Source organism: Hetaerina americana, unplaced genomic scaffold (assembly GCF_022747635.1).
Source record: "Hetaerina americana unplaced genomic scaffold, ioHetAmer1.1.p SCAF_7, whole genome shotgun sequence".
NCBI lineage: Eukaryota > Metazoa > Arthropoda > Insecta > Odonata > Calopterygidae > Hetaerina > Hetaerina americana.
Window position 1 is genome coordinate 73110485 of NW_027287316.1, and position 13746 is coordinate 73124230.

At 39.8% G+C, this 13746-nt stretch overlaps 1 protein-coding gene across 1 annotated transcript in view; it reads right to left on the reverse strand.

The window, feature by feature from the left end:
• LOC139696876 (potassium voltage-gated channel protein Shaw-like) overlaps nt 1-13746 on the reverse strand; it is a 318999-nt gene that overhangs the window by 52281 nt on the left and 252972 nt on the right. Inside the window, 2 exon segments of the mRNA XM_071595756.1 lie at nt 5472-5942; nt 7569-7679. Coding sequence (XP_071451857.1) covers nt 5472-5942; nt 7569-7679 — 582 coding nt within the window.

Sequence of the window (13746 nt, forward strand, 5' to 3'; positions counted from 1 at the left end):
CAAATCCCCTTCAGAAATAGATAATCAACCAACTATCGCCCAAGTCCACGAGACCGTGCGCTTTAATCCGGAGAAGATCCAAATGGAGAATCCAACAAGTTCTCCGAGCGGTGGCCAAATTTAAATTGATTTAAGATTTTCTTTTTTTTTCTCCTTTCCCCCTCCCATATTTCACTCCTTTTTCTCTCCCTTTCAACCCATATTTCTCTATTAATCGTCATGAATTTCACACCTCATTAATCTCATTTGGCCGTAGATCAAGAGTTTCTTAGGTGAGAACATAGGAAAATCATTGGATAAATGTAATAGTATCTGTTATTTTATTATTTAATCCGCCAGAGGGTTTATGAAAAATCCTAGAGTGAGAATAAAAGAATTTAGTTGCAGCATTTGATTTAATAGTGTTTTTAAGTGATTTATTTATAACACTTATATTTGTCCCTCAGTACTTGATTTTACTCGGTTTTTTTGATCCGATTTCGATTGAAATACCTGACCTACGATCGTCGCAAAAAAACTTATGCCGTGTCAATTACTAAAATTCGTTTCATGGCTGACCAGGTTTGTAGTTCTTGGAAAATGTAGACCGAAAATTTAAGGACTTTTCTTAAAATATAGTTAGCTACGGATGCTTTCTTAAATACGTAGCTTCTAAATTTTGCTGTGAAAATTACGTTAACTCTCTATAATTCATTACTACTAGAATGACGTTGATAAATAAACTCGAAGTATTATTTGGGGTTATAAAGGAACTTTCTGTGTCGTAGGACATGCCATCCTTTGACTCAATTCTGAGTTGCAAAAACTTTTATTATTAATAAATGTACATTTTTGACGTAAACGGTCAAACTTCATCATTTATAAAGGATCGATGAAATACGTTTTAATTAAATTATTTTCAGATAGAATTCAAAGCTTTAAAACTTGTTGCAACCAATTTTCAAGCTCAGCAAAGGAATCCTATTAACCTCTTCCATCATTAGGTGAAATAAATTTATGCCCCGGAATGAGAAAAAATATTTCTTTTAACGTTCATATTAAATTTTCATATTACCATTGCTTCCGCTGCTAAAAGCCTGCTTCATATAGATAGATATTCAAGCAAATTTCCCCATGAAAATAGGACATTAGCAGATGACTTTATGTCAACGAATTGGCATTTTCACTTAATTTTCTGATTGCAACCTCTGCGTCTAACGTCCGCTAACTGACAAGCGTAAGTAAACCAGTAAAGAGACAAGTGTAAGTAAACCAGGAAAGAAAACAATGAATAAAGATAAAAGACGAAATTTAAGAGCAAGTAGTGATTTAAAATTGGCTTATATATAATATCCGATCACTAATTGACCCAATATGTACGCCTTGTAAATAGTCAATGAACACCTTGTGCCGTTCTTGAAATATAGAGACAGCAGTGTTTGAATGACCGAACTCTACTGACGCGCATTCTAGGCAAACTTAAACTTTAGTAGCATTTGCTTTTCTGTTTCATTAATGAAAATTGAAAAGATTCATTTCGTTTTAGGTATTTTTTTCATACATTTACTGTCCTGATAAATGCAATGAGTTATATTTGTTCCTTCCCTACCAGGTCTAGATGATCTGTGACTCGCCGACACTATCATACATGCGGTTCCACATCCCTCTCATGAAGGATGTTTAATTACTTCGACCAATAGCTGTTTGCGGTCATTCGTGGTTTTTTTCTAATGTTATTAAAACTGTTTTTGAATATTCGTGCACTAGTATCGAAATTGAACATCATGTTATTCGGCCGTCATGTCTAGTCGTCATATAAAAACCTTGCCGGTTACCGTACGTAATAAAAGAAGTTTTAAGTAACTCTTCGGATACAGACCGACCTTCAAACACGACGATCTGAAATTAGGGGAAATCAAAATAAGTATTCGTAAAATTCGTCCAATTTAGAAAAGCATTTCATAAAATACCCCAAAAAATGCAAACGTATGGAAATCCTTACATAGTACGAATCGTTCACTGAGCTGGTGATCGTCTTTAAGAAATTGAGCAAAGAGTAACGGAATTTGTTGTGATTTTTCAAAGTAATCTCTGTCGTCTCGCAGTAAAAGATCACTAATATCTTACTATTCTTTATAATATCCATTCAAAAATTGACAAGCATTGACAAATAGCAATTTTAAAAGTATAAATTATGAATTAACGGTCAATATAGTAATTAAATGAAGAATACAATGTATCTTTTCACTGTCAAGAATAAATTTCCACAAAGTTGAGCCGGGAACAATTAATATGGTATTATTTTCTGTCAGTATAGTCATCTACCGGAATTCGAGGAATGGAACGAAGAGCGAGGATCTTTTTGGCCGTATCAGCTACATTATTGCCTGACTTGTGGAGTGATGCCTCAAGTTATATCTGAAAAAATATGCAGTAATGCATTCCTGCGAAGGGAGATGAATCCAACCTCGTGTATTCAATCGCACGGTCTCGCTCAACTATTCAATGAAACAAAAGATTAGGAAAGCGCAATACGTTTCTTTCTCCGCAAGAGCTATCTTACACTAAGTTTGGCATTCCACACAAAGAGACTTCGAAGAATGTATTTTAGCATGGTGAATTGAGGAGAACGCAAAGAAGTCAGGCTAGCATCAAACTTATTGTTGGAAAATCACTTACGAAATAATGAAGAAGATTCATAAAAGCAAGGAGTCATGGATCTGCATCGAAAGAAAATTGGGGGAATATTAAGTTGAAATAATTAAGGTGGGGTCTTTACTTCATCTTACTTAGACAGCCCTCGGCATGCGAGCCGAGCTTTTGGGATTCTGCGCAGAAAGATCAAATTTCGGAAAATCGAACAAGTTAAAGAGAGAAGCTACACGTTTCGTTAAAAATCGTTGTGAAACAGAAAGGTCAAAGGATTATTAGAAAGCATGGATTTAGAGTCACTGGATGCAGACAAATATGAAATATAACAAATGTTGGACACTTATTATATTCCAGACTACACCTACTAGCTAAACAAAATTCTTATACGATTAATCGCGGAATTATTTCAATCCCTGCATTGCATTGGTAGACGATAAAAAACCATAAACACAGTAATCAACCCGAAGGTCGGTTTAGTGGGTGATGGTAGAGACCACCCAGTAATAAGCCCTATACGGCGTGTGAAAATTCACGCATCAGAGTAGGGGGGCCAGTTCCTTTCCCCGTGCCGGTTATGGTTTCCCAGGAATATCTGGTACCCGAAAAAGCACTTTAGCTTGGGTGGAGCTGCAGGTGCCCAGAGTCCCTCGCCCGGGAATCGAACCCGGGACCCTCTGGTCAGCAGTCCAACGCTCTACCCACTGGACTACCGCGACCCTTAATGCAATGGAATTATCAGAAATTAACTGCCAAACAGGTTTATGCAAGCATTCCATATCCAGTCACCCAAATCCCATAAAGAATGCAGATAATATTACGAAAACCTATTTAAACAACCACAAATGAAATAAGGCTGTACCAAAATCCATGCAATTTAAAATATATTCACCCCCATGGCTGATAAACGAACTTCCTGTGGAGAGCCCCATTGTGGCGGAATATTAATTTATACATAAAGGCAAATTAAGAAAGTAGCGCTAGATAAAATTCATACAAAAATAATGAAGGGATTAGGGGCAAATAGGGAGAGGATTTTTTTTTGGAATTATGCTTTAAACTACTACGGAATAAATTGGAACAGAATTATTTATTGTTTCAATTATGATGCCTACGCGAAAAAGAATAAATCCCAAATTCGTGAGCTTTCTGGAAACAGCGGGAAATGCGTCTCTTTGAACCATAGGTGATTGAAAGGTCACCAAGGTAAATATCAAGATGACTGAAGAAAGAGGAGAGCTGCTCGTGTCGCAATTAGAGTAATAAGTGATACTGATGGAAAGGATTTTAGAGCGCCACCAGTATGCCGTTGGGTGGTTTGTAGATTTCGAGTGAACATAGGTAATAGAACTATTGCCTAATATGCAGGAAGAATTGGTGAATTATTTCAAACTGGGGAGCTGAGGGACATTCGGGATTTAATAGAGAGGATTTGATAGAGAGGACCTGAAAATCGGAGGTGATTTGATGGAGATAGGTTTGCAGATGATGACGAAATACTTAGAAAATCAAGGGAATGCATTAACCGTTTAGTTCTTACAACAGTAATGCGAGGAATAAGGGATGAAGATCAAGCATAAGAAAACGAAAGTAATGCAATTCTCGAGAATTAAGAAATTAAGGTAAACACCAAACTAGGACAGACCTGAGTTGATTGAGTAGATCCCGTATATGGGCTGTATTTTTTATGATAATAGACGTAGCCATGGAGACGTTAGAGGAAGAAGTGCATTGATGAAAAATAAAAGGCAAAGAGAAGTGAAGTGATAACATGTGATATATACGCTATGTAAAGAGGAGTGGAAGATTAGAAAAGACTAACATGATGCGTTTAGTCATATCGATCGGGAAAATTGTCTTTAAAGTAGTAGATATCTTGTATTAGAGGTTTTTGAGATGTGGGAGAGTTGAAAGATGGAGAAAAGTTGCGTAGAGAAAAAGAATAAGAAAGATAGTTTACATATGGTGAGAGAAGAGGGAGAGTTTCAAGCTAATTGTAGAAGAAAACAGAAAAAGTGGTTGGAGGAGATATTAAAAAAGGTAGTGAAGTTTTAAAAGCCGTGATACGACGAAGGTCGTTGTGGAAGGCTGCATAAGTGGCTAAGGAAGGTAATATTTTTTATGGAAGGCAGTTCAATATGATAACATGAAGAACTGGAGAAAGAAGTGATTTGGGTAAAATAAGGGGAAATCCATACTATATGTAACTCCTATAACGTATCGTGTGATACGTTGTCAGTTGCTGACTTTCCTTCAATAGATTTTGTATGATGATGAATGGCCAAATATGAAAAGTGCTACAGAATGAAACAAAGTACTCAGATTAGACAGAGTTCGAACAATTTTTTTAGCTTATGTTCAAGTCGCCGACCCCATCTACAGTCAATCCAAGGGTTCCTAAATTACACCAGGGATAATCCTTCGATACAGTTTAAGTAATGTTGCGATACTTCTCAGAATATTTTTAAAATACCTGGTATGAATGTTTCATTTTAAGTTTGAATTATATTAACTACTTTGAATCAAGGTATGTTCTTTACTGCGTGATTTTTTAAAATCTAAACCCCAAATTCATCTCATGATAGTTTAATGCATGGTTTTATGGCTTTACGTGTTATCCACTTGGTTTTAATCACCGAACTCTTTATTGATTTTTGTAGAAACGCTTTCGTCGGTGCATAGCCTATCCTCCTCACAAAACAGCGAATTGTATAAAATCGCGTCACTTTACAGCAATAATGTCGAGAGGCTTCGAGACCACGCAAATTAGACCTCATAATGATCCAGGGATGTTTAACCTGCATCTCTCATTGTTTTTGCTATAACCGGCGTCGGCCACTCACCTTGAACGTGTGTATGAGGATCTTGAGGCCGGGCGAATGTCTCGTGAGCTTGAACAGCCTCATGATCCGGATGATGGAGAAGAACTCGAGCAGGTCGGCGTTCTCCAAGTGCGGAGACGAGGAGGAGAAGAAGGGGGAGTAGTATGAGGGCTGCCTCGGTGGCGGTGGGGGCGGCGGGGTCGAGGTGGCCGCGACCACCACGAGGCCGTCGTCGGAACCGCTCCGGTGACCCGACCCCGAATGCTGGCCGGAGGAGTAGTACAGATGGCGGAAGAGCAGGTCGGCGTAGAAGGAGACGGTGGCGAGGAGGTCAATGGCGTTCACGGGCGATCGGAGCAGGAAGGCGGCCGCGTCCGGGGCCACGGCTGCCCGGATCGAGAGCTCCACGGTGAACCACGCATTGCAGGCCAGTTCGAGGTAGAGGAATGCCGGGTGGGGTTCTGATCCCTCCTTCCACACGGTCCATGCCCTCTGCACCACCCTCCGCTTACCACTCTTCGGGCCCCCTCCGCCGCCCTCCCCTTCTCCCTCTTCTTTCTCCCGGTCCCCCGACGTCCTCCGGCCCGCGTAGCCCCCGAGGCCGACCGCCCAGTCGGCGGCCATGCCGTCCCCGTCTATCCCCAGGCTCGCCGCCGCCTCACCGATCTTGGGAATCCTCGTCGGCTACGGGAAACATGAGAAGATTCATTAATGCCAATCACATTTAAAATTGCACGAAGCAGTGAGGGATTAGAAAAAGTGCCAAGAATGGAGAGTAATCGAAACTTCCTATCTTAAATACATTACGTGCTCGATGAATAACCATTCTGTTTTATTGAAAGGAAAATAATAGCTTCAGTTTCACATTAGTTACATGTATGTTGTATTTTTAGTAACTCTTGCCAGTATTTGTGACGGGGAAGATGAAGGGATTTGATGGTTAAGGATGACTAAGGGAATTGATCAATTGCAGAGGAGATTTATTAGATTTTGAAAGATTTTTGCGTGAAGAAAAAGAGTATTAGGAAGTTATTGAACGGAACTAAGATGGTATTCCATTCAAACACGAAGAGAAAAAACTTGACAGATTACACTTTGAGAAATATATCTCCCTTGCTGACATAGTGGGATGCGTAATAGTCTTCTTACGGTTAGACGTTGCAAAAATTAAGGAATAACAGTGCAAATTTGATTTGGCCATAGGAAATTCAATATTCTCTTCAGGTAATCAAACACATCTGCATTTCCTATTATAAATATAGGTGGTTTTAAAACGACATGTGCAACTTGATTACGTAGCAACTCGCAGTATGAAAAATCGTAGATACATCTTGTCTATACGTGTCTTCGATGGATGAATGTACGTCCCAATATTTGTGTGTCCTGTACCCTTTGCGGTGCCCCAGGAATATCAGGTGCCCGAAAAATCACACGACCAGGGTGAAGCTAAGGGCAACCAGAGGCGTTACATGGAATTGAACCCTGGCCCTCAGTCAAGTATCCTAGCGCTCAACCCACTGGATTACCATTCCCACATGATCACCATAGTTGAGCAAATTTGCGTGTATGGAGAAAGAATACTCAGAGCATGAGATTCTTAAGCATGCTCACCTTCGTCGTTTCGAGCTTAGGCGCGACATTGGGAGTCGACGCCGTCAGCGTAGGCCTTTGGTTCTTCGCATTGTTGACGGGGACAGTCGACCCGGTGCTCCTACCAGACAAAGACGCTACAGCACCCTTTCCTGTAACACCGGAGGACCTCTCGGTTGTCGCCGCGTTGGGGGTCCCAGTCACCGGCGGGGCGACAGAGGGGGAGACCGTCGACGACGACCTGGCGATGATGCCCGGGGTGGTAGGACCGGAGTTGGGCCGTGAGGTCGTAGAAGCGGTGACCGAGGCTGTGTTCGGGCCCGGGGACCTGGCCGCAGCCCGGACCACCCTCTTCCCGCTCGTCGTGTTGGGTAATTGACTGCCGGTCGTGGGGATGGGCAGGGCCGTTGGCGGTCCAAGCGTAGGGTCCGAGTGTAGCTGGGGGTCCTCCGTCGCGCCCCCGTGGCCGTCGGCGGCGTGTCCGTGGGCGGCGTTCATCTCTTCCGGCGGGATGGTCTCGTCGAAGACGTAGGCGAAGGTGATATTGCGCAGCGTCGGGACGCGGAAGTCCGGGTGCGTCTTGAGGCAGAAGGAGAGGACGGAGACGACGACGAAGAACACTGAGATGACGGACACGGCCTGAAAGGGAGGAAAGAACGGATTATTTTACAGAAGTTAACTCAATGTTGAGGGAAACTCCATATGTGTATTTTAAATCAAAATGGTGATCAGGGACAACAGATCCAATTAAAAACTTAACATTCAGGACGATTCCTCCAAATAAAACGTGCAACAATTAATCAAAACTGTTTTGATTTGTAAAATTTTCTTTACGGATATAGGCTATAAAAAAGTTAAGAATGATCAATTTTTTGTCTAATATCTCTTGTGGTTTCCGGAAAATTTTGGTTCAAACATTGGGCAACACTTCTATCGTGTACTGCTTATTTTGCTAGGCGTTCCATCAATTTATGTATCATATACTTACGGCAGAGTATCACCTATCGTGAATGAAAATTTTCTTCCTTCTGGTGTGAGGATGTAAAATATAAATGCAATTGAAATTTAACAAGTACCACGCTTTTTTTTGCAAAAATTGCAATGCATATATGTATGATTAACTAGGAACATTTCTTTATATTTACAAGAAGCTAAAAACCTTTTTCTATGTGGATTAATTTACGAAAAAGTAAATTTTTATATTCCGTGTGAATAAATATTCAACAGATTTAGACGAGATGTAATGGAAGTTCGTCATTATGAGAAAAACATATTTGCACTCTTCCACAGATTTGTTAAATCTGTGGAAAAGTGCAAATTTGTTTTCTAATAATATTCCGTGCGCTTTAGGAGTCACGAAAAGTGTGAAACAAGGGTCATTTATCAAAACGTATTGGGATTTTTGGCTACAAATTGATATTTCTCAGTTCCATTTATAATTTTTCCGAGATTTTTTGAAAATTCAAAATAAAGTGAAATTAAAACAATGTACGGGAAACATGCATAGTATTTGTTCCTAGTATGTGGCTAATGTTTATGAGAGCAAATTTAACTACGAGCTGAAATACTATATATTGGTCAAGTTTTTATGTGAACCACAAAGGTAATTCGTATTAAAATGCACATTGAAATTGACAGATGTCACTCTAGCAGAATTTCCTTCTTGTTGGTTTACGTAATGTACTGATCAAAACTGTTAATAAAATTAAAATTATGGAAATTAACCATTTTTAGCATTTATTATTGTTAAATTGGTGAATGACTGTCAGTTAAATGGTTAAAAAGAATCAGTCACTGACTTTCAGGATTAATTTTTCAAACTGCAAAAATGTCGCGTTTCCAGCTTTTTTTGCACTGAAACTTTAATATCGCATATCCCCTGGTCATTATTTATTCTTCATTGCGTTACCATAACTATTATCTCTGCTTATCTTCAATTTTGATAGCGGCTTATCTGACATGTGCGTTAAGAGTTCTGCTACGCAAGAAAAGGTCTTAAATTCAAATCTGGGTGATACCCCGTAGACCTGTAGTTTAAATACTAGCGGCTTGGTTTTCTTGCATACTTAGGTTTCAATCCCGCATTATTAACTTGTATTAGAATTTATTCATACCCAGTGAACGCTTTATTAAGAAAATATTATATTTTGTGCACGTGGCAAAATTCTGCCTGAGTTGTGTCCCGGGTGCATTCATCTATCAATGTTGAAAATGCAGTACGGTTAAAACACCTCCCCCCTCCCCCCCCCCCCCGAGTGATAGAGATTTAGACCCAGTCTACACTGGTCTAGTCCCGGCTACCCAGCCGTGGATGCCATAACTTTGTGGGAAACCGCAGGAAGTTCAGGAAGCATCTGCTCTCCGTACCATGAATTTGTGAATTTCACGCGTCGTGGTTCGCCGTTGCCGCGAGTTTAGTACAGTGTTAGACCTACTCCCACCTATCAACACCAAGCTTCGAGTTTACCGCTTTAATGGATAGCTGTATAATTTATCCATGTGTAATCTTATAACTAAACGCGGCGTCGAATCGATGCAGCTCACTTTAATAATTCTTCCCACGCAAAAACATGTTGCCGTCGAATTACATGCTACTGCAGTCCCATAGGAACCCATGGTCTCATTCATCAATGTATTTGCCAAGACCATAGCGCGTGCGAATTTTCCTTCTTTTACTGGATTACATCCAACTAATAGAACCGTCGAGGGTTTAGAAGCAAGTGAATCATATTCTCTCCAATGAACACCAAACTTCGTATGCATCACTCTGATACTTTGAAGATTCTTTAATTATTCCACTTAAGTGATGGAATTTACCGTAGCGTCTAAACGTTAGAACTCGCTTAAATGCACTTGCCCATAAAGGAGAATATATTTGTGATTGAGATCTCTCTCAATCCATTCGTTGGCGCTCATAAAACAGACAAATGAAAAAATTAAATTTTATTCTGAGAAAATATCTAACTTACACGAACTCTTACATGGAGATACATTTCGTTTCGTACTCCATTTTTTTTTAAATGCCAGTCTTTTTTTGGGATCGCCTCCAGATATTTTTTATACTGTTGAAGAATCAATTTTTAGTGATAGTCAATCGTCAGTTAAGTATTTTATGCAAATCAGAGTTTCGAGTGAGCTAAGTCCAATTTTTTTATTTATTGTTATAGAGCGATTTTAGCCTCACTCTTTAGCTTATCATATATTTCTATGTCTCTGAATTCACTCATGTTAGTTTTATTATTCAATTTTATTAATAATGAAATATTAGTTTTTATACCCGCTTCACATTTTATTTAGATGTGCCCGTGTGAGATTTGTTTATGTTCACATGTCGCATTGATGAATCGGAGAACCGCTGGATCTACGTGCGGAATCCGTTTTTTGCATACTTACTTTGTACAAAAAGAAATCTTATCCTTATATATTGGGTTATATATCGTATGTAAACATGTCGTTGTCTACACATGAGTAAACAGGTATCACAATGGTGGACACTGAAAAATGTGTCTCAAAATCAAACCTCATTTTCATTTTTCTACAGTAGTTTGTAGTATGTGAATACTCCGTGGTTACGCATTACTTACATGTTTTGTTTGTGCATTACATATGAATAAATCTATATCGCCGCTGGCGTGCAAAATATTTGCATCTGAGTTAACATCCTCCGAAAAATTATTCGCAGAAGTAAAGCAAATTCTTGGTTTCCTCTGTTCGGTGCTATATGGAGTTACGTTTTAGACTTTGCTTTTTTATTACTTTAGAACTAAATGTATTTCATAGGAGGCCTGCAAACAATTGGAAATTGAATATGGTGTTCAGTGAATAGCAATTCCCAAAAGCCAGTCGCTTACATTGAGAAATACATTCCATTCTAGAAGCATGAATTCCAAACTCACTAAAATCCTTTTGCCAATTCCACACGAGGTATGTAAAAAAAAGTCTGTTTTGTAGAATATATTCATCCGAGGTATGGTTTTTTGTATAACTGCGTACTTGGTATGTTTTTATTTTACATTCAGGCATATTTATATTAATCATGTTTACTCATTGTATTTTTTAGGGTAAAAATGGTTTATTTTTCCATTATTATGGTTGGAAATCTTAATGTTAGTCCCATCAAAGGCCTAATTTTGAAAAATTACATCTCAGGAATTTCGTACGCCTGCTATTTAAGCAAATCTACATAATAGGAATGTACATATGTCTCTATATACATCATTCCTTCCTAAAGAATTTCGCAATATTCTAAAGAGGTCCGGAAAATCGCTAGACCAGGGTAGCCGAAAATATATTCTGTATAAATTATGTTTTCTGACTCCCTCCAGATCTTATTATACTAGATTATACTAGATATTATACTAAATTAACGGAAATCTTGTTTTGTTCTTTTTTACGACTTCCTGTAACTGAGACTGGTAATCTGAGCACAGAAAATCCACAAACAATGATTAACCTTTAGAATTTAAAGAAACATCTTAGCGTCGATGAGTAGATAATTTCACAAAAAGAGATAGTTTAAAGAGAATAGAGATGCAATTCTTCGTTTAAAGTCAAGCGCAGGTGAACAAAGGCATCGGAAGTTTACATTAGGCGATGGTAAGTGACTAGGAGCTCTTGCACTATTCGTGTTGGGAAAAAAACTCTTCTACCCGGTTCAGTCTATCTTAGTCCTTCGAACGGGAGGTCAGTGGACTAATAACCTCATCCTCTCTCATTTGGGAAGTGAGAAATTTGAAAGTGAACAAGGCGGAGTGATGAAACTCCAAGATAATGCACTCAAAATAGCTAAAAAGGAAAGGATAATGTACAAAACACATCCACATTAAGCACAGGGGAAACTTGCTCGAATAAAACGAAACGGCCGGAATTTCCTAGATCTCTCTCACTGGGATGGAAGGGGCGAGAGACGGAAGGGAGGGACTGCGGAAGGGGTTACTTCTTATCTCTTTCCATCTCCTCCCGCCCCTCCTTCCATTTTTATCCACCTTTCCACCCGCATTACGTGCCACCACCCACGCTCCACACCTCTCCTCCCTCCATCCCCCCCATCTCGCCCATTCCGCACTGCTATCCTCCTCCTGCTCCTCCTCAAGACTGCCGCACTCTCATCTCCTCGACCTGTAATGGGGCAGCTCCAGATTAGATCGCTGCAGCCTTCAAAAGACGCGGCGGCGCCTTATCCCCTTCGCCTCCGTTCTCCCCCCCCCCCCTCCCTCTCCGCCACTTCTCCACTGACCTCTCCCTCCCCGCCTTCCAGAGCTCCTACCAGTCCGCTCTCCCACTCCTCGCCCCGTAACACGTGTTTTGATGCATTAATCGTAGTGGAGTTCTACTTCCTCATTAATGAAACGTGATTCGAATCTGGATCTCTGAGAGGCGAAAGGCACTCTCCCATTTCCGGTCGCTCACCTTCATCCCATTGCCGCCCCTGGCTGCTGTTTCTTTTTTTTCTTTCTCCTTGTGTCTTCTTCCCTCGCTCGTTCGCCTTCCATAATCCGGATGCGAAGGGCAATCCAAGGGGTTTATTCCCGGAGATACCCCACTCCACCTTTCCTTCCTTCATCATCTCCACTCTTGAGCATCCAGATTTCGCGAGAAGCGGCGGATCGACTGTGGGATTTCGGAAGTTTCGCCTTTGGTGCTCGTTGCGTATTTCCGCTTGCCTCACGGAGTTCTCGCAAAACAGAATAAAATAATTCCGCAGAATGAAACCTATTTAGTTTTCGAATAGGATTTGAGCACATAAGTCGTTTTTCGTAGTGTTTCCGTAACTATGTTCATCATCGGTAAACCGAGGCAGGAAGGTGTAACGATGCGGAGAAATCCCCTTACCAGGTTTTTATGCTCGTTCATCATTCAAGCTTGTATAGCTTTCGGAGACGAATTGACGGATTACCAAAGTCCTCATTTTACTGTGGGTGCATTCCTAAAATATGCCTAAATAAGCGATTTATTTTTCAGGGAAAATTTCTTCCATCATTGAAAAATAGCGATTTGCTAACACTTAGATGGTGATTCGGTTACTGGGTTCTCTTTATGGAAAATGCGATGCATGCATAGCCTCGAGTAAGTATAAAGATTTTTGCAAGGCGTGCTCAATGCTCAAATGAGTAGTCAGAAAGCCCTTCATATTTTTGAACTATTTGGGAAAAACACGAATAAAAGAATTTAAAAAAAATTTCATTGTTTTTCTTAATATTTTTGCAAATTTGACTCAATATTTTTGTAAAAGATTATTTTATGCTTAGGATTTTTATGGACTTGATTTTCTAAATTTAGCCGGTACGAATGTGTCCATAAAACATTACGTATTTAATGAATCTATCTCTTGTCGTGCATGGGCACTTTTCGGAATGAGTTCTCTTGCATCGTTTAACTAACGCTAATAATCCTATTTTTTAGGTGGAGAATTGAGGAAGCACACTTAAGTTGGAAGTAATTTAAATTTTAAATGAATGTACTCGTATGTCTCCACGATAGAACTCAAGCTGATGCAAATCCGTGTATCCTTGGAGTATAGGATTAAAGAGAAGAAGTAGTCGGTGAAACATATATATTCTTAGAAGGAGTTAAGCATTTTCCTCTTTGCATCACATTTGCGAATTTCGCGAGGAAAAAATTATTTTTTTGAATTTCCGACTTCAGCAAGAAATTTTAAAAAGAGTGGTTTGAAAATATCTCTGTAAAACTGTGCGCCAGTATCTCC